At 36.6% G+C, this 21,392-nt stretch overlaps 1 protein-coding gene across 3 annotated transcripts in view; it reads right to left on the bottom strand.

The window, feature by feature from the left end:
• Positions 1 to 21,392, bottom strand: part of ATAD2B (ATPase family AAA domain containing 2B) — a 191,093-nt gene that overhangs the window by 97,967 nt on the left and 71,734 nt on the right. For all 3 annotated transcript variants that reach the window (XM_047069264.1, XM_047069262.1, XM_047069263.1), the window contains exons 14-15: positions 7,338 to 7,497; positions 2,205 to 2,295 (exon numbers count right to left, since the gene is read on the bottom strand). In XM_047069264.1, the coding sequence (XP_046925220.1) occupies positions 2,205 to 2,295; positions 7,338 to 7,497 (251 nt within the window). The remainder of the gene's footprint in view (positions 1 to 2,204; positions 2,296 to 7,337; positions 7,498 to 21,392) is intronic.

The raw sequence follows: 21,392 nt of genomic DNA, 5'->3' as shown, positions 1-21,392 counted from the left end.
AAAGGTCCACAAGATAGACCCCTCACTGATAAACTTTCATTGTTTTGGCCCTCTCAGTGAAAATAAATAGAGAAATATGATTAGGTTTGAGGTCCCCATAACCTTAAGCTCCTACTATTCATGCATGTGATCTGGACACTGAAATTATGTGAGGACTACTTTAAAAAATCACACCTATTATGCATGCAAACACCTCCAAGTACTTGGGAATTTATTTCAAGGTAAAAGTTACCAAATCCATAACCTCTACAAGAGGTCAGTTGTCTGTACAGTTTTTCATCAAGACTACATACTCTTTTTGTTAGGCATATATTTTACTGGACTTAACCCATACATGTCAAAACATGTTTGGGATACAGAAAATGCTAAGTTCATAATGAATTTAAAACTTATTACTATTCTGTTCCTGTTTGAAGACCTGCATTTTTTTATGTGAAACTGGCTTCTTAAATGGAATAAATGTCAAAATCAAAAACAGAAGTCATTTAATTATAATGGATTTTTATGTCACTCTCCAGGAAGAAAATGGTGTATATCCATAAAAGCAGATTCTTCTAAACCACCACCACCGCCACCACCATCCCCAAAAGGCAAGAGAAATTTTTTAGTCCTGTAAGAAATTATGTCTCAGAAATGTTTAAACTTAAGAAACTGACTTTTAAAGCTAAAATAAATCACTTGGAATAATGAGAAGTTGTGACCTTTGGAAATGAAAAGGGAAACTGGGATTCTAATATTTAGGATGAGGAACTAGAGTGTAATCTTTCAGATGGTAAATAGGGTAATAGCAAGTAATTTTAAAATACCTATCTTTTAGGGAATTTCCAAAATTATTTGAAGACTTCTGCTTATTTCAGTTAAGGATATTCTGTGACAGATTCACAGAAGAATCCACAAAGATTTCCCAGTCTGATCCGTACTCTAATAAAATAATATCCTAAAAGTAGCAGGAAATAAAAGGGGGCAAATTTCAAAAAGGGAAAAGACTGGATTTTGTACCAAATACCACCCTCTCCCATAAAGCAGCACAAGGCTTTGCAAAGGTCAAGCCAAATTTACATGAAATGGGTTTGGCGCATGCTCTCTTATACCAGGCAAAGCTTAAACTGGAGTAGTGCTGGAGAGATTTACGTTTTCTCCTCACCAGAAGATGTCGAGGTCTTTGTGGTTCAAAAGTTGAGGTATGCTGCTTCGGAGATGGAGGTCCCTGTGGATGAAGAGGATAATTCGGATGTAGCTAACTGAATGGACTAATGTTCTATTTAAGTTTTAATATTTGATGGTGGATCACAATGATTTTTTAACTAAGTTACTCTTTCTGGTTTTGGTAACTTTAAAGTTTTCCCAAGTAGACTGCTGATAGTTAGTGAACTTATTTGGGGTTTTTTTCATAATGCTTAAAAAGTTCATGGAGAAAGATTTTTTAATTTTTGTTTGTGAGAGAATAAGAGGAAAATAGACAAAAGACAGAAAAAGAATGAAGGGGAAATACCAGGGTGTATATTCAGTTGTTTAATACTGTATTCATTTTTATTTCAGACCTAATTAGAGCCAAAACCCTGAATTCCAAAACCCTTGAATTCCATCTCCTATGTATGATCATGAATGTACATAAAATACTCTCACTATATCCTTTTAGGACAGTTGTATTCATTCACTCTGTGGGGAGGATCTTCCACTCTGTGAATAATATAACATTAAATTGGACAGTTTTGTATTTTGAGAAATACTAGCAGATGCCAGTAAGTATTTTCTTTGAAGACTCCTCTCACTCAACTTCTTTCTAGACCACAGGCATGAAGATGAGCCCATCAGGTAACCAATCTGCAAAGTAAAAGACTGCAGTCTTGCCTTTGACATGGACCTTTATGTCTCAAGGTTAAGCTTATTTTTCTTAGTAAAATTTCTGAGAGAGAACAATTCCTAAAAGGACACAATGCAGTAATATCATGGAAATCCAGCACTCAATGAAAACATATTACTACTAGCTTTGTTAATCATCAAACACCTAATGGCAGCTAAAATTGTAATTTAGAAGTGTTCAAACTTCAAGTGAAATGTTCAAAATAAGTGTTACATTTAAAGGCAAAGTCAGCCATCTATTGCACACAGACATAACTATATTCATTTGCATTCCAAACATAAAGGGAAAGGGCCAGCAGAACAAACAGTAACAATGAAAGAATTCAAATAATAGCACTCACCAACACATTTTTCGGCCAATTCACCTAAAAAAGCATCTGATAATTTTGGATTCCAATCCCTGGTATGGATCTGTAAAATGTGTTTTCTTGCCTAAGAAAAACAGTACAAATAAATAAAATATCACCAACCTCTCAAGTGTATTAGCTGGAACAAATTTATGCACTAACCATACCCCAGAAAAATAACTGTTGTTTTTTTGTTTTGTTTTTTTTAAGTTTATTTATTTATTTTGAAAAGGGGGAGAGAGGACTTGCAGGTGGTTTGCAGGGGGAGAGGGGGACTGACAGGGACACAGGGAGAGAGAGAGAGAGAGGGAGGGAGGGAGGGAGGGAGGGAGGGAGAGGGGGAGAGAGACAGAGAGAGAGAGAGAGAGAGAGAGAGAGAATATGAATGAATGAATCCCCAGCAGGCTCCACACTAAATGTCTTCTTCTTCCACAGTCAAAAAGAAACTGAAGTAGTAAGAATCCATAATCAGCTGATATTACCATCATGAAGAGGCATATCAGAATTTTACTTTCACATTTGCCTTCTTTCAAGGAAAAAACAACACTTTGTAAAACTTGAATACACTTGTTCCCTCAACACTGCTACTTGAGCTTCTTAAAGACTATGAAAAAGCAAATTATAACCAAGAGGATAATTTTATTGGCTTGATGAGGAATTTGGGGTCCAGCACCAGAAAAAGGACTTCAAAGTCATCAAGCTAAGTTGATGGTCACCTGGGTTGCTCAGTCAGTTAAGCATCCAACTCTTGGTTTCAGCTCAGGTCATGAACTCCTGGTTTGTGGGATTGAGCCCCGCATAGGGCTGATAGCACAGGGCCTGCTTGGAATTCTCTCTCTCCTCTCTCTCTCTGACCCTCCCCCTCCTCTCTCTCTCTCTCTCTCTCTCTCTCTCTCTCTCTCTCTCAAAATAAATAAATACACATTAAAATTTTGTTTAAAAAGTTGATAAAAGGGGCGCCTGGGTGGCTCAGATGGTTGAGCAGCCGACTTCAGCTCAGGTCATGATCTCAGGGTCCATGAGTTCGAGGCCCACAGTGGGCTCCGTGCTGAAAGCTCAGAGCCTGGGGTCTGCTTCAGATTCTGTGTCTCCCTCTCTCTCTCTCTCTACCGCTCACCCACTCACGCTCTCTCTTTCTCAAAAATAAACATTAAAAAAATTTTTTTAAATAAATAAAAAATAAAAAGTTGGTAAAATTTGATATCACTCGCTATTGCTGTAATTCCAAGTTCTAAGTTAGGTGTTCAGCTACCAAAATTAAAGCAATGATGTGACATTTATTTTCTTCAAACTCAAAGTATCTGCCTGAATAGATACCAAAAAAAGTATAAAATCAAGATCCAAAAAGAATGTCATCCTGAGAGCTTATATTCTCTAGAAGATGATATCAAGAATCTATTTTACCTCATTAGCAGCACAGGCACCACTTAGTGAAGACCCTCATAGAATGAGAAGCACATCAAAAAAACAAATTTAAGGGGTGCCTGGGTGGCTCAGTTGGTTAAGCGTCTGACTTCGGCTCAGGTCATGATCTCACAGTTTGTGAGTTCGAGCCCCGCGTCGGGCTCTGTGCTGACAGCTCAGAGCCTGGAGCCTGCTTCAGACTCTGTGTCTCCCTCTCTCTCTGCCCCTTCCCTGCTCACACTCTGTCTGTCTCTCGGTCCCTGTCTCCCAAAAATAAACAAACATTAAAAAAAAAAAATTAAGCTGGAAGATACCTTGAAAAATATCTATTCTTACCTTGTCATTTTACAAAATAAGTAAAGATTTAGAGAAATGAAATTAATCACTTAAGGTCAAAAGTTATTGTCAGGTCTCTAAAACATTTAGTGCCTTGCTCTTTCTCTATATAATCAACCAGAGTCTCCTTTCTTTATCATAAAAACAAGAAATAGAAGATGAAATTAACTAAATTAGAAATGCTTCATTATGTGCTTTAACTCTCTCTCCCTCTGTATATATAAGTTATATGGCTTCCCCTACTAGAAAGTAGCTTCCTCTACTATTAAAAAGTCAAAGTCAGGGGCGCCTGTCAACTGAGCATCCAACTCTTGATTTTAGCTCAGGTCGTGATCCCAGGGTCATGGGACTGAGCCCCATGTCAGGCTCTGCACTGGACATGGAGCCTGCTTGAGATTTCTCTCTCTCTGTCTTTCTTCCTCTCCCTTCTTCCCTCCCCCTCTCTCTCTTCCTCTACCCCTCTCCTGCTTGCACACACACATGTGCTCCATCTCTCTCTCCCTCTCTCTCTCTCTCAAATTAAAAAAGAAAGATTCAAAGCCACATTCAAGCTCTTACTTTTCTGGATTCATAAATACACACATAACACATAACAATAATCATTAAGTGTTGGTGGTAATAAAAACAAAGAAATTAAAAAGCATCACTGCTTCAAGAAGATATGTGTTATTTTTTGCTAATAAAGGGTTAACAAAATTAGTAAAATTTGGAAGAACCAGAGCTTACTTTTACTTTTTTTTTTTTTTTTTATAATAGTTGGTCAAACAACAGGAGTCATGATATTCCACCGCTCAAACTACAGGACTAACATGAGACATTGACTGGTTATTGCTTTAAATCAATGGCCAAATGAAACCTTAACACTCCTCTCAATCCTTCCCTAAGCCATTCATTAGGCCTATCTCCTAGCAGACTAGTTCAGTTTCTCTATCTGCACACTCAGCTTCTCATTCAGACCTTGCTTGCTAAGTAACTAAGAAAACTGAAGCAGTCAAAAGAGAAGTTCCAAAGACTCTCCACAGCAACTGGGTCCACCTGTCAGCATATGTACCCATAATATTCTGTCTTCTCCCTAGTATCACAGACGAACTATCCAAATCCTATCTAAAGTCATTCTCACCACTCATATAGTAAATACTATCCCCCCTCTTGCCTATTAAGGACACACTATGGTAATTCTTTCTCAATTTCATCACCAAAATTTCCTTCTCTACTGAATAACTGTCTCAGCTTTTTTAAGAACATAGGTTCTCTTGCCTCCAATTCCCTCAACATCTATCACCTTACCTCAATCCTTTGTGTCCTTGTGCAGCAAAACTCTTTGAAAAACTTACCTTCATTAACTGTCTCCAGTTCCTCCCCTCCTGTTCTCTCTTAAGCTAACCATACTCCAGACAAGCTTTTTTGCACCCACCACTAAATCAACTTGCTCCCATCAGGTTCACCAATGACCAGCATAATGATAAATACAATGGCCAATTTTCTGTCCTCACCTGAGTTAATTTAGCAACATCTGACAAAGTTAGTCATATACTCATTGTTACACTTCTTCACTTGGCTTCCAGAATCCACTTACATAGTTTTCCTCTTACCTTACTGACTGTTCCCTAGGACAGAGGATTTGATAATCTCATCTAATCTTGATAATCTCATGACTTTATTATCTAAGCAAAAAAAAAAAGCTAGTTCAGGCCTTTTCCATAGACACAGACCAAGAAAAATGATCTTAGGTTTAGGTCTCAAAGCAGTTTCCTTGAAACGTAGACAGTTAAAATAACATGGAAAACTATGTTGAGATCCATGCCGTACAATATGGTAAGCCACTGACCACACAATGCTATTTTATTTAAATATTTAAAGAAAATTTAAAATCAGTTCCTTAGTCACACAAGTGACATTTAAAAAGCTCAATAGCCACATGTGGCTAGTGGCTACCATACTGGACACTGCTTAATGGACAATGCAAATACAGAACATTTCAATCATTAGAGAAAATTCAATTGGACAGTGCTGTTTTAGACCTTGTTTATTGTTTTTGTGTGGATTGTACATGAATTGTGAGGATTGTGAACGGCATACATGACTGAGGTCCACATGACTAGGGTGATATAGAAGATAATCATTTAATTCAGATAATGGCTTTCCTGTGCCGAAATGAACACAGACTGTGTCTCTTAGAACTAAACACACTCTCCACGTATGCTAGAGCCTAAAAGATGTGCTTGGACTGAAGTTGTCCCAAACAAAGATAACTGGTGCTTCCCCATGCTGAAATAGACTGTTCCCACTTCTACCTTGTCCCCACAACAAAGCACACGTCTACACATTGATACAGTCCTGGAAGCTGCACTTGGGTAATGAAAATGCTGTATATTCTATGTTTCCTATCCTGACAAAGTCAGGTAAATTCAGTACCAAAGTAAAGCCTCTAAGTTAGATAGTCCAAAACTGAGACAACTACAAATGTGGATGTGTAGACTGATTTCAAACTGAAGTATTAACTGTCCTACACAACAGCAACATTGCCTTCATTTCCCCATAATCTTCTACACTGTCCTACTAATCACAGCATTTCACATCTATGTGTGTAAACCAGGCATTTTACATGGAGATCTAAATCAAAGCTATGCAACAATTACAAATGTGCATGTGTGTATATTATATATTCATAAATAGCATCTTCTTTCCTTAGGTTATATTTGTATGGATATGTTATAAATGTTTTAATTATGCTTAAAATGTTAAATTACATAGAAAATATTGTTAAATATAGTATCTTCTCTACATATATCTCTCCCTCTCAAACTTGAGATCCTCGTGAAAAGACAAGTCAATGAATAAACTGGTCCAAACCAAGAATAATAAAAATATCAAGCAGAATTAGGGGAAAAACTTGTATAATATATTAACATTTTACACAATGACTATACATTGTGTAATTATACATTCTTTTTTAAAAAAATACACTGTAATGAATAATTTTTGCTGCTCTAAATTAAAATATGATGTTATGGTCATTTCTATGAAAATTTGCACATTGGGTTCTTATTTATAAGCTCACTAATATTCTAAAAACATTATTTTTATGGGAACAAAGCTATTTTGGCTAAGTGGAGACATATAACCTGCCATCCAAGATAATTACTACAATCTGGTGAACTAAAGTAAGCATTTTAGTAACCCAATCAAGAGTTTTCCTGAATAATTATTAATAGAAATAGACTAAATTATTTAATAATCACAAGCTTTTTCTGAGAATTAACCTAAGATATTTCATAAGCACAAAATTTTAGAAATGAAAATTCATAAAATATCACTCTCACAGTACATACATGGTTGATAAATGGATCACAAATAAATCTTAACACACTGAAAACAAAAACTTACCTTTTGATCAGGCAGGTTGAAAAGGAATTCTCGGTCAAAACGACCCGGTCTCCTGAGAGCAGGATCTATAGAATCAAGTCTGTTTGTAGCACCAATAACAACAATTTCACCCCTGTTATCTAATCCATCCATAAGAGCAAGGAGGGTTGATACTATAGAGCTGTAACAAAAGTTTCAGACAAAATGATAAATTAAAAAAAGGAAAGAAAAAAACTGTAAAAACTGCTGCTTATACTACACTTTATCAGTCTTAAATGCTAATAAAATTATAGCATGAATAAATCTTAACGCAAAATAATGTACAGAAATTATTTTTAAAAGTATTCAAACAATTCATTAATAGACACATAAAGCAAACAAAGAACAATAAAAGAGATAAGGATTCCATCAGAATTAATAATTTTTCTGCTTCAAAGGGCACTATCAAGAAAACTGAAAAGGCAACCTAAAGAATGGGAGAAAATTTTTGCAAATTATATACTTGATAAGGGTCTAAGGTCCAGAATATACAAAGAACAATTACAACTCAACAATAAAAAGAAAATTAACCCAACTTAAAAATAGTTAAAAGAGGGGTGCCTGCGTGGCAGTCAGTTAAGCATCTGACTCTTGATCTCGGCTCAGGTCATGATCTCACAGTTCGTGAGTTCAGGTTCCGCATCAGGCTCTGCACTGATGTTGCAGAGCCTGCTCTCATTTCTGTCTCTGCTTCTCTCTGACCTTCCCCCACTTGTGCTCTCAATCTCTCTCTCTCTCTCTCTCTCTCTCAAAATAAATAAACTTTAAAAAAACTGTTGTTTGGGGCGCCTGGGTGGCGCAGTCGGTTAAGCGTCCGACTTCAGCCAGGTCACGATCTCGCGGTCCGGGAGTTCGAGCCCCGCGTCAGGCTCTGGGCTGATGGCTCGGAGCCTGGAGCCTGTTTCCGATTCTGTGTCTCCCTCTCCCTCTGCCCCTCCCCCGTTCATGCTCTGCCTCTCTCTGTCCCAAAAATAAATAAAAACGTTGAAAAAAGAAAAAAAAAAAAAAATTTAAAAAAAAAAAAAAAAACTGTTGTTTAAGTCAAAAGATTTAAATAGACATTTCTCCACAGAAGATACACAAAGGGCCCATCATTAGGGACACGCAAATCAAAACCAAATGAGGTACCACTTTGAACCCCCCAGCATGATTATAATAAAAAAGACAGGTAATAGTAAATGTTGGCAAGGATGGGGAGAAATTGGAACATTCACACAGTGCTTGATGGAAATGTAAAATGGTGTGCCTCCTTTGAAAAGTCTGACAGTTCCCTCAACTATTAAACATAGAGTGATCATATGATCCAGCAATGTCTAAAAAAAACTTGTACAAAAATGTTCACAGCAGTATTCATAATAACTAAGAGGCAGAAATAACTCAAACGCCCATCAACAGATAAATAAATGTGGTGTATCAATACAATAAAATAGAATTTGTCAATAAAAACAAATGAAGTACTGATAGATGCTATGATACAGATGAACCTTGACAACACTGAGTTAACTGAAAACAGCCAGTCACAAAAGTCCCCATATTGTATGATTCCATTTATATGAAATATCCAATAGGCAAATCTACAGAAATACAAAGTATATTAGTGGTTGCCTAGGGTTTAGTGGGGGATGAAGAGGAGATTGGAGAGTTATGGGTAAAGATTAAAAGGTTTCTTTCTTTCTGGGAAGATGAAAATGTTCTAAAATTAGTTACGGTGACAGTTACACAACTCTAGAAATATACTGAAAGCTACTGAACGTGGTTTAAGTGACTGGACTGTATGATATATGAACAGTATCTCAATAAAGCTGTTTTTAAAAAGAAATACAGGGGTGCCTGGTTGGCTCAGTTAGTAGAGGATGTGACTCTTCATCTTACGGGTCATGAGTTTGAGCCCTACAATGGGTATAGAGATTACTAAAAATTAGTTAATAAAAATAAATATAAAAATCTCAAAAAAAAATCTAAAAGTCTGTTTTAATATATAGCAATCTGGGGGGAGGGGTTATATCTGACAATTTACATGATGTTTAGAGTTCCTATAGAATTACATGTGCATTAGGGGTGCCTGGGTGGCTCAGTCAGTTAAGTGTCTGACTTCTGCTCAGGTCATGATCTTGCAGTTTATGGGTTCGAGCCTCGGGTTGGGCTCTGTGCTGACAGCTCAGAGCAAACAGCTCGGATTCTGTGTGTGTGTGTCTCTCTCTCTTTCTCTCCCTCTCCCTCTCTCTCTCTCTCTCTCTCTCTCACTCTCTCTCTCACCCCTCCCTTGCTTGTGCTCTCTCTCCCTCAAAAATAAATGAATTAACATTAAAAAGAAAGAATTATATGTGCATTACTATTATCCTTTCAGACAATTTCTTTACAATGGCAACTATTTTAACTAAGTTCAACTCAAAATAATCTTGTGCATATTTTAGAGTAGTTTTTGAAACTATGACTTAAACATTTCTGAATAAATTTGTTACATGTCTAATTATAACAAAAATCAGTTCTAGTAACAAAGGTCTTCCTAGTGTTTCCCAACTGTTCTCATTTATATCCTTTACTGTTACTGCTAATACCTGCCAGAAATAACTTCTCCAATATGCTCAACATGTTAAAGAAATCATTCTCACCCCCAAATAAACTGTTCTAAATGTTTCTCAAAACTATAAATGGAACCAAAATGCTAGAGATCCAGTGTACATGCATATAGAGGATTTGTGCTTGTTCTTTTCTTTTTTTTCTTTTTTTAATGTTTATTTATTTTTCAGAGAGAGACAGAGCCTGAACAGGAGAGGGGCAGAAAGGGAGGGAGACACAGACTCCGAAGCAGGCTCAAGGCTCTGAGCTGTCAGCACAGAGCCCGATGTGGGACTCGAACTCACAAACCCTGAGATTATGACCTGAGCTGAAGTCAGACACTTAACCTACTGAGCCACCCAGGCGCCCCTAGACTGGATAATTCTTTATTCTGAAAGACTGCCCTGTGCATTATGCAATGTTTAACAGCATCCCTGGTCTCCACCCATTATCCAGTCTTGACAATAAGACCTACCCAGGCACCCTGTGCTTGTTCTTTTCTAATTAAATAAGAGAAAATTAATGACCTAAGTGTTTCACTTCAGATATAAAGAGTGCAATAAGCATCCTGAAGCCTAAGTTCATATTTATTACCTCAAATTTTTCCTTAGCACATTCCAATCACAGATAGGCATGTCAAGTGTTTAAGATTTATCAACATTTTTAAGTGTTTTCTACAAGGATTTTCAGAAGACAAAGTCTTAAACATGGCCAGAAACAGAATTATAACTTAGCTTAGATTCTACCAACAGTTGTCTTTTTTAAAAAAAAAAAAATTAAATGACCAGCCCTTGGATCAAAATCCTCTAGTAACCCCTATTACATTCAAAATAAAGTCCAAACTACATTATACTATATTTGAGGCCTCCCTGCCTGCCCTAACCCTTCTCCTACATTATCTTCTAAAAGCATTTGTGTAATTTAAATATGGATCTAAATAAAATGAACTGGAATTGTTTTGTATGGTATGAAGAAGGATCCAATTTTTTCACCAGATACCCAATTCTCCCAACATTATTTATTGAAAAGGTCATCCTTTCCCAATAGTATTGCACTGTCTCTTTTATTATAAATCAAGCATCTATATATGTGTAGATTTATATATGGCTCTGGCTCTTTTCCATCAGTCTATTTATCAAGACTTCTACCAACATCAAATCATCTTAATCCTAAGAGGCCTTAATAACCAGTAGAGCAAATACTCCCACCTTGTTCTTCCACAAAAGTCTTCACTATTCTTAGTCCTTTTTATTTCCATACAAATTCCAGAATCATTTTGTCAAGTTCCGCCCCAAAAAAGTTGATTCTGAACAGGATTATACTGAATCTATTGATAAATATGGAAGAACAAACAACTTTTAAATATCCAGTCTTCCAACTTATGTAATGGTATTTCTCTCCATTTATTTTATTTTCCTTTAATGTTTCTGAACCAAGTTTTATTCTTCCCCCCAAAACTATACATGGAACTTAATTTATTCCCGGTATCTTCTATTCTAAGTGAGTTTATAAATAGTAATTTTGCATTTTTATGCAGAAAACTGGTACGCAGAAAAACAAAATTCTCTATAATGATTGGTTTAACATTGCAAGATGCTCATTACTATACTTAAGAAGTTATCTAGGGGTGCCTGGGTGGCTCAGTCAGTTAGGCGTCTGACTTCAGCTTGGATCATGATCTCATGGTCCGTGACTTCAAGTCCCACGTTGGGCTCTGTGCTAACAGCTCAGAACCTGGAGCCTGCTTCGGATTCTGCGTCTCCCTCTCTCTCTGCCCCTCCCCCACTCATGCTGTCTCTCTCTGTCTCTCAAAAATGAATAAAAGTTTAAAAATTTTTTTAAAAAATAAGTTATCTAGAGACAGCTTTGGAATTTCCACATGCATAATTATATCACCTACAATGACAACAGTATTGTTTACTCCTCTTCAATACACACACCTTTGTATTGTTTTTTCTTGCCAGACTACACTAACTGGGATCTGTGTACACTGGTGATCAGAATTGTTCACTGCAGCCATGCTTATAATACCTCATATTAAAAGTTTTCATCTTTCAACATTAAGTATGTTTGTCATAGGTTCTTATATATACCTTATATTCTTCATTCTCTAAGATGAATGATCTTATCAAAAATAAATATTAAATTTCATCCATTTCTTACACATCTATTGAGATGACCATATGATTTTTCACTAATATGATAATGTGATTAATTTACCTTAATTGATTTCTCTCATGTTAAACAAACCTTGTACATGTTAAATACAATCAATTTGGTCATGATGTATTATTATCCTTCTTAAAGCTTCCTAGAAGTCACATGTTACTATTTTCTTTAGGAGTTTTATATCCATGTTCACAAGTGAAACTGGGCTCCAATTAACTTTCTCATACTATTCTACATAAGTTTTTCTTTTTAATTAAGTCTTTTGAAGATATATTTGACATACAATACACTGAACATACTTAAAGTATAGAATTGGGTAAGTTTTGAAGTAAATACACACTTGTGAAACTACCATCACTCTCAAAATAAGTAATCTACCCATCATGCTCTTCCTCATGTCCCTTTGTAATCCATCCCTACAGCCCTTCCTTGACCTCTATCCAATACCCAGGCAACAACTGATCTGTGTTCTTACTTACAGATTAGCTTGCATTCTCTAAAATTTTATATGTATGGGATCGCACACTAAATACTCTTTTTTTTCCGGATTCTTTCACTGAGCATAATTATTTTGAGATTCACCACACTGTTGGTTTACTAATAGTTTCTTCCTTTTTATGGCTAAGCAATATTCCATTATATGGATGTGCCAAAATTTGTTTACTGAGTCACATGTTGATGGCCATGTGGATTGTTCCTAATTTGGGACTATTATCAAAACAGCTATGAACATTCATTCATATACAGGTCATGAAGATTTTCCCATAGGTTTGTTCCTAAAAGTTTTACACATTTACCTCTTAAGTTCATGCCTTTATCCTCTTAACCTTTAATGCTTAAAGAATCTGACACATTACATTTTGCATTCCTAATATTGCGTACCAAGGTCTCCTTTTTGTCCTGACCAATCATGCCAGAGGTTTGTTAATTTTATTAGTTTTTACAAAGAAGCAACTTTTGATTTGTTGATATCTATACGTCTTTGTTTCAAGTTCATATTGTTTGCTATTTTTTGTTTACTAGTAACACTGAATTAGAGTAACAGCTCTTAACAGCAAACAAAATTCTCTTATATCTTTTCGTTATTTGTTTCTTATATTCTGTATATCACTAAACTTTGAAAATTAGTTATGATTTAAGACACAATATATGATCAATTTTATAAATCCTGTGTATGTTTGAAAACAGTGTTCATTCTATATTTGTCTCAGGTAAGTATACCCACTAGATCATAAAATAAGGTTGTTCAAATAATCTATAGGGCATTGGCATATTTTTTTTTCTCATTTGGTCTTTTAACTACTCAGAGGCACATATCTCTCACAATGACTGTCAATTGGACTCTGCAGATCTGTCAATTTTTGTTTTACACAATTTGGAAACACAGTCATTAGGGAATTACAAATTCTAAATTGTTACTAAATGACTATTATGGACATTTTATAAATGAATAAAACCATATAACATGTAACCTCTTATGTATGAATTACTTCACTTAGCATTAAGTGTTTGAGGTTCATTCATGTTACATCTACCTGTACAGGGTACACCCATTCCTCTTCAAAGTGGAATAATATTCCATTGTATGGATATAACACATTTTATATATCCATCCAGCAGTTGATGGACATACGGGTTATTTCCATGTTTTGGCTATTATGAATAACACTGCTATGAATATTCATAACTGAGGTTTTGCATGCCTTTCCCCACAATTTTACTTGGAATCTTTCTATATCTTTTTTTACACATAGATATGTCTCTTATAAACAAAATGTCATCAAATTTTGGTCTTCCCCAGTCTGACAAATTTGTCTTTTATAACGAACATTTAGGGCACCTGGGCAGCTCAGTCAGTTAAGCGTCCGACTTCAGCTCAGGTCACGATCTCACAGTTCATGGGTTCAAGTCCTGCATCGGGCTCTGCACTGACAGCTCAGAGCCTAGAGCCTGCTTCAGATTCTGTGTCTTCCTCTTCTCTCTGCCCCTTCCCCACACTCTGTCTCTCTCTCAAAAATAAATAAACATTTTTAAAAAAATTTTTAATAATATAAAGAACATTCAGTCCCTTTACATTTCATGTCATTTTTTATATAATTGGGTTTAAACCTACAATTACATGTTGTGCTGTTTCTCACACTAGTTCTAGGATTCCCCTCCCCTTCTTCATTCCATCTGGATTGATATTTTTGTTATTCTATTCCCCCTTACTAGCAGTTTAGAAATTATGTTTCTATTAGTAATTACTATAGAACTTAAAACCTGCATACTTGGATCTCAAAGGTTCCCCTTCCAAGTTTGATGGATGAAGACTTTGCCAGATGATCCCTTACTCTACTTCAGAAAATAACTATAAAACCTGTACATAGTAATACATAAACATATACTTGAAGGAACTGGTGAGTAAACAGAGATACAAAGGCTCTGTTGGAAGTTCATGGTCACTTGGAGAAAAGGAGAACATACAGAGAGCAAGCTCCCCCCCTCTCTGGCTTTCAGCACAGGGCTAAGTATAGTGAGGCAGGTGAGGAAGATGATGTAGGGAAACCCCTTAGCTTTCCAACCTGAGAGTTCAGAAAAGAGTGTGGGAGATCCCACAAGAGCAAGAGCAGGTGAAGACATCTCCAAACTCTATTTGCCCACATCTCTAAATGATCCCTAACAAACAAAGGCAGAGGGCAAAGAAACCAGCCACAGACAAAACATTTGAAAGGAGGCCAAAGCTGCCAGCTCTGTAGTTCAAGCCTAAAACAGAAAATCATCTATAAAACAAAGGAAATATTACGCATAAAAGGAAAATAATAAAATCCAAAGCCTTCATAAACTAACATTAATAATATCCAGGATGCAATCCAAATTGCCCAACAAATGAAGAACCAATGAGAAAAGAAAATCAAGCAGGCCTAACAGTGAGATGAAACCAGATGTTGAAGAAGCTAACACAAAAGGATTTTAAAGCAACGATCACTAACCTCGATGAAGTAAAACAAAATATGTTTAAATGCGTGAAAATCATACTAGAAAAATATAAATAATGAAAAATAATTAAATGTAAGTTCTACAATTGAAAAATAATTTCTGGAAAAAAAATGTGTTGGCTGGACGAAACAGCAAAATGGACATGACAAAGGAAAAAGTAATGACTGACTGAAGACAGATGAATAAAAATTACACAAGATGAAGAGACAAAAAGATTGAAAAAAAGACAAATTAGCAGACACATGATAACCACAAATAAGAGTAAACACAAAGCCCATACTGAGAGGCATATCACCACTAAGCTGTTAAAAACCAAAGCTATAGAGCAAATATTCAAAGCAGCAAGAGAAAAACCACATATTATAAAGCACAGGAAGAATGATCCAATTAATGGCTTTCTACTTCTAGGCTGTAATGTAGGGGACATAGAATCCTGGTGGGAATCAGCTGACTGACTCAGTAAGTAGAAGAGACAAAGCTGAGATTCCAAGGACCCCAAGAGGACTTAGAGTTCACCAAAAAGAGTACCAGAGAAGAAACCACTGCACAGAAAGAAAACTTAAGAAATAGCCACAGGGCCTCTCCAGACTTCAGCTAAATATTGCACGCATGTGAAGAAATCACTCACAGCTTCGGGAAAAAACAGTATTTTTCCCGACTAGAAGTAACAGTATTTTATACTCACAAAGAACCAGGAGTATTGCCAGTTCCCAGAAGCCAGATTGGTAAACCTCATGATTCACAGGTGATTGTGTGTAATACACACAAGGACCCTCCTTCATTAGTGGGGAACAGTTAGCTACACTGAAGACTGCTCCAGATCCACGTAACAACTCTTAAAAGCACGATTCAAAAGAATCAAACTGTTTTCAAGTAAGTTAACGGTGTCCCCTCAAAAAACTCAAGAATATTTATTTATAATATCCTACCTAGGACTCAACAAGGCAAAATTTATGTCTGGCATCCAATAAAATTGCCAGAAAATACAGTGTATAATAAAAATTAATCAAATAAAATCAACCCCAAACTAAGATGTTAGAATTGACAGATAAGGACATTAAAGTAGTCATTATAAAGATATTCCAAATGTTGAAAAGTTTCTTATATTTTTCTACAGAAGATACAAAACAGACCCACACAGAACCTGTAGAGATCAAAATAAAAATATGTAAGATGAAAAATATAATGAACCAGACAAAGAACAGATTAAACACTTTAAAAAATTAGCTGACTAAAAGAGCAAAGCAACTTCCCAAAATGAAACACTGAAGAGATAGTTTAAAGCAAACTTAGGGGTGCTTGGCCAGCTCAGTAGGTAAAGCATGCGACTCTTGATCTCAGGATTGTTGAGATGGAGCCCCATGTTGGGCGTGGTGATTAGTTAAAAAATAAATTTTTTTTTAAAAAGTCAAAATTAACTTATCATCAGTGAACTGTGAGACAAGATCAAGCAACTTATAACTGGAGGACCACAAGGACAGGAAAGACAAAAACAAGGAAGACAGATAAATATTTTAAGAAATAATGGCCAAAAACATTAAAACTTTGATGAAAACTAGAAGCTCACATATGTCAGGAGCTCAATTCAGGAACAAGAAAAAAAAATAAATGGAGAAAACGCTACCAAGGAATATCATTAAACAAACTGCACAAAACAAGCAATAAAGCAGAAAACAACCATTAAAAGCAGTTAGAGGAAAAAGATACACAGCCCAGCAATTCCACTCCTAGGTGTCTACCCAAAAGAGATGAAAATATATGTGAACACAAAGACTTACATATGAATGTTCACAGCAGCATTATTCATAACAGCCCAAATTGGAAACATCTAAATACATATCCAATGTGTGCCTTATCCATGCAATGGGTACTACTCAGCAAAAAAAAAGGAAAAAAACAGCAACATATGGCAAACCATGGATGCTCCACTAAACCATCATACTCACTGAAAGAAACTAGACATAAGAGACCACATACTGTGTGATCCCATTCACATGAAATGTTCACAAGAGGCAATTTTATAGAGACAGAGATTAGATTACTGGTTGGCTGGAGGGGAAAACAAGGATTTACTACAAATGGACATGGTGGATCTTACAGAGGGAAGAAAAATGTTCTAAAATTGCTTTATTCTAATGTTGTACCACTTGGTATAGTTACTTTTAAAATCATTTTAAATGATGCATTTTAGGGGTGCCTGAGAGGCTCAGTTAAGCATCCAACTGACTCTTGATTTCAGCTCAGGTCATGATCTTGTGGTCATGGGATCGAGCCCCACATAACACTCCATGCTGAGCAGGGGGCCTGCTTAGGATTCTCCCGCCCCTCTCTCTCTGCCCCTCCCCTTCTCGTGCTCTCTCCCTCTCTCAAAATAAATGAACTTAAAAAGCTGCTTTAAAAAATCACTGCATTTTATACTTGAAATGAAATATATAAAAAATGTAATATATATGTAAAAAATGTAATATATATATATACACACACATATATATAATATATATATATAATATATTATATATATATATATTATATATAAAATATATAAAACTGTTACGGGGCACCTGGCTGGCTCAGTCAGTAGTGAGCGACTCTTGATCTCAGGGTTGTGAGTTCAAGCCCCATCCTGGATGTGGAGATTACTTAAAAAAGAAGTCTTAAAAAAAACTGTTACAGTTTTATTCATAAACTAAATATTGATATTTATATATCAGTGAACTGATATGTAAAATAAAACTAAATAGAACTGCTTTCTTAAAAAAAGTTAACTTTTTCAGACATGGAAAAGGTGAAACAATTTATGTCCTGCAGACCTACTCTGTAAGAAACAGAGGCAGGGGCACCTGGGTGGCTCAGTTGGTTAGGCGTCCAACTTCATCTCAGGTCATGACCTCATGGCTTGTGAGTTCAGTTCAAGCCCCACACCGGGCTCTGTGTTGACAGCCTGGTGCCTGCTTCTGAGATTTTGTGTCACCCTCTCTCTCTGCCCCCCCCCACCCCCCACTCATGCTCTCTCTCAAAAATCAATTAACATGTAAAAATTTTTTAAAAAACTGCCTGGGTGGCTCAGTCGGTTAAGTGGCCGACTTCAGCTCAGGTCATGATCTCGTGGTCCGTGAGTTCGAGCCCCACGTTGGGCTCTGTGCTGACAGCTCAGAGCCTGGAGCCTGTTTCAGATTCTGTATCTCCTTCTCTCTGACCCTCCCCCATTCATGCTCTGTCTCTCTCTCTCTCAAAAATAGATAAACGTTAAAAAAAATTTTTTTAAATGTAGGCAGAAAGAATTATAACACATGGAAACAGAGATAGCTACAAAACAAGGAACATCAGGAAGGTAACTACATCAATGAATCTTTAAGGATGATGGTGGTTATTAGGATTATTATTTAAATCTCTTCAAAAGGATGTGTAGTGGAAAAAAAAGTATGACAGCAATAGCACAGGAAAGCAGAAATGCAAGCATAATATTTTAAGGTCTTCTACCATATGTGAAATGGCATGTTGTCACTTGAAGGTAGATGATGACAAAGTAAAGACATATACTGTAAACCTTAAAGTCACCATGAAAATAATAAAATGTAACAAGCTAACAAAAGAAGTAAAATGGAAGCATAAAAAAAATATTCAGGGGTGCCTTGGTGGCTCAGTCGGTTAAGCACCCGATACTTGATTTTGGCTCGGGTCTTGATCTCACGGTTCGTGGGATTGAGCCTCTGGCTCTGAGCTGACAGCACAGAGCATGCCTGGGATTCTCTCTCCCCTCAATCTCTGCCCCTCCGCCACTCACGAGCACATGTACTCTCTCAAAATAAATAAACGTTAAAAAAAAATATTCAATTAATTGAAGGAAGAAAGAACAAAAAGGAAAAAACAGAACAAAGAACAGATGGACAGGGGCGCCTGGGTGGCTCGGTCGGTTAAGCATCCGACTTCGGCTCAGGTCATGATCTCGGGGTCCATGAGTTCGAGCCCCACGTCGGGCTCTATGCTGACAGCTCAGAGCCTGGAGCCTGTTTCAGATTCTGTGTCTCCCTCTCTCTGACCCTCCCCCGTTCATGCTCTGTCCCTCTCTGTCTCAAAAATAAATAGACGTTAAAAAAAAAAAATTAAAAATATAAAAATAAAAAAAAAAGAACAGATGGACAAATAGCTAACAATCATCAAGATGATAAATTTAACTTTATCAATAGTCATATGGGGGTGCCTGGGTGGCTCAGTCGGTAAGCATCCAACTTCGGCCTGGTCATGATCCCACAGTTCATGGGTTCAAGCCCCGCATCAGGCTCTGTGCTGACAGCTCAGAGCCTGGAGGCTGCTTCAGATTCTGTGTCTCCTTCTCTCTCTGCCCCTTCCCCACTCATGCTCTGTCTCTCAAAGATAAATAAACGTTAAACAAAAAAAATTTTTTGAATAGTTATATGAAATGTAAAAAGCCTGTTTTGGGGCGCCTGGGTGGCGCAGTCGGTTAAGCGTCTGACTTCAGCCAGGTCACGATCTCACGGTCCGTGAGTTCGAGCCCCGCGTCGGGCTCTGGGCTGATGGCTCAGAGCCTGGAGCCTGTTTCCGATTCTGTGTCTCCCTCTCTCTCTGCCCCTCCCCCGTTCACGCTCTGTCTCTCTCTGTCCTAAAAAATAAATAAACGTTGAAGGAAAAAAAAAAAAAATCCTGTTTTGGGGAAGTGAGCATATTCATTACCTGGATTATAGTTACAGTTTCATAGGTATATACATATGTTAAAATATGTCAAATGTACTCTTTACACTGCATAAACATTCTGTATGTCAATTATATCTCAATAAAACAGCTTTTAAAAAATCAACAGTGGAGGCACCTGGGTGGCTCAGTCAGTTAAGCATCTGACTCTTGGTTTCAGCTCAGGTCATGATCTCATGGTTTCGTGAGTTCGGACCCTGCATAGGGCTCTGTGCTGATGGTGTGGAGCCTGCTTGGGATTCTCTCTCTCCGTCCCTCTCTGCCCCTCCCCTGCTCACACTCTGTCTCTCTCAAAATAAACTTAAAAATTATAATAAAAAAACTGAAAATCAACAGGAAAATAAAAAGGAGATTCTAAAATATATTCAAAAATTCTTTTTAAAAAGGCAAGAAAGGAGAAGTGCCTGGGTGGCTCAATCAGTTAAGCATCAGACTTCAGTTCAAGTCATAATCTCACGGTTCGTGGGTTCAAAACCCACATCGGGCTCTGTGCTGATAGCTCAGAGCCTGAAGCCTGCTTCGGATTCTGTGTCTCCATCTCTCTGCCTCTGCCCCACTCGCTCGCTGTCTCTCTCAAATATAAATAAACATTAAAAAAAAAAATTTAAGGCAAGAAAGGAGAAATAGAAAAGGAAAACAACTGACACAAATAGAAAACAAGGTTGTCCTCCAATCCGAACAGGTAATTACAGAAACATTTACAGACTATATCATCAAAATAAATCAAGAGAGTGTCAGATTACAAAAACACCCAACTACACATTATCTACTTGAAAAACACTGTAAATATAAAGACACAGAAAAGTTTATAGTAAATTAATAGAAGAAATGTCCTGAACAAAAAGCATGAGAAGTCTACACTGAACATAGATGAAAACAGATTTAAAAATGAAAAGTTGGGCAACTGAGTGGCTCAGTTGGTGAAGCATCTGACTCTTGATTTCAGCTCAGGTCACAATCTCATGATTTGTGGGTTCAAGCCCTGTGTGAAGCTCTGTACTGATAGCACAGAGCCTGCTTGGGATTCTCTCTCTCTCCCTCTCTCTGCCCCTCATGCGCTCGCGCTCTCTCTCTCTCTCTCTCTCTCTCAAAAATAAATAAATCAACAAATAAGAATAATTAGACCCAAAAAATTCAGTAAAAAAAATTTATCACAATAAACTTAAATTAGAAAGAAATAATAAGATAATCAAGAAAAAACCTACAATTTGTAAACACACTACTAATCATTGTGTCAGAAAAAATGACATTAGAAATTATTTTGAAGTATATGACAGTGAATATACAAGAGATCAAAAAATGTGGGATGCAGCTAAACAGTGTTTAAAAGAAAACTTACAATTTTCAATGCCTATATTAGAAAAGAATTAGTTTCAATCAAAAAAACTCTAAGCTTCCATTTTAATAATCTGGGGAAAAAATAAAATTAAACCCAAAACAAACAAACAAAACAAAACCCAAGAAAAGTCATGAAGGAATCTTAAGTGCATATTGCTAAGTGAAAGAAGCTAATCTGGAAAAGATTATATACTGTATGATTCCTACTATATAGCATTCTAGAAAAGGCAAAACTATAAATAAAGACAGTTAAAAAAAAAAGTCTATGTTACCAAGGGCAAG

The sequence above is a fragment of the Lynx rufus genome, unplaced genomic scaffold (genome assembly GCF_022079265.1).
Source record: "Lynx rufus isolate CCGP_SWC_20201006 ecotype Redwood Valley unplaced genomic scaffold, mLynRuf1.p SCAF_8, whole genome shotgun sequence".
In the NCBI taxonomy this organism is placed as follows: Eukaryota; Metazoa; Chordata; class Mammalia; order Carnivora; family Felidae; genus Lynx; species Lynx rufus.
This window is presented reverse-complemented; position numbering and strand designations above follow the sequence as displayed.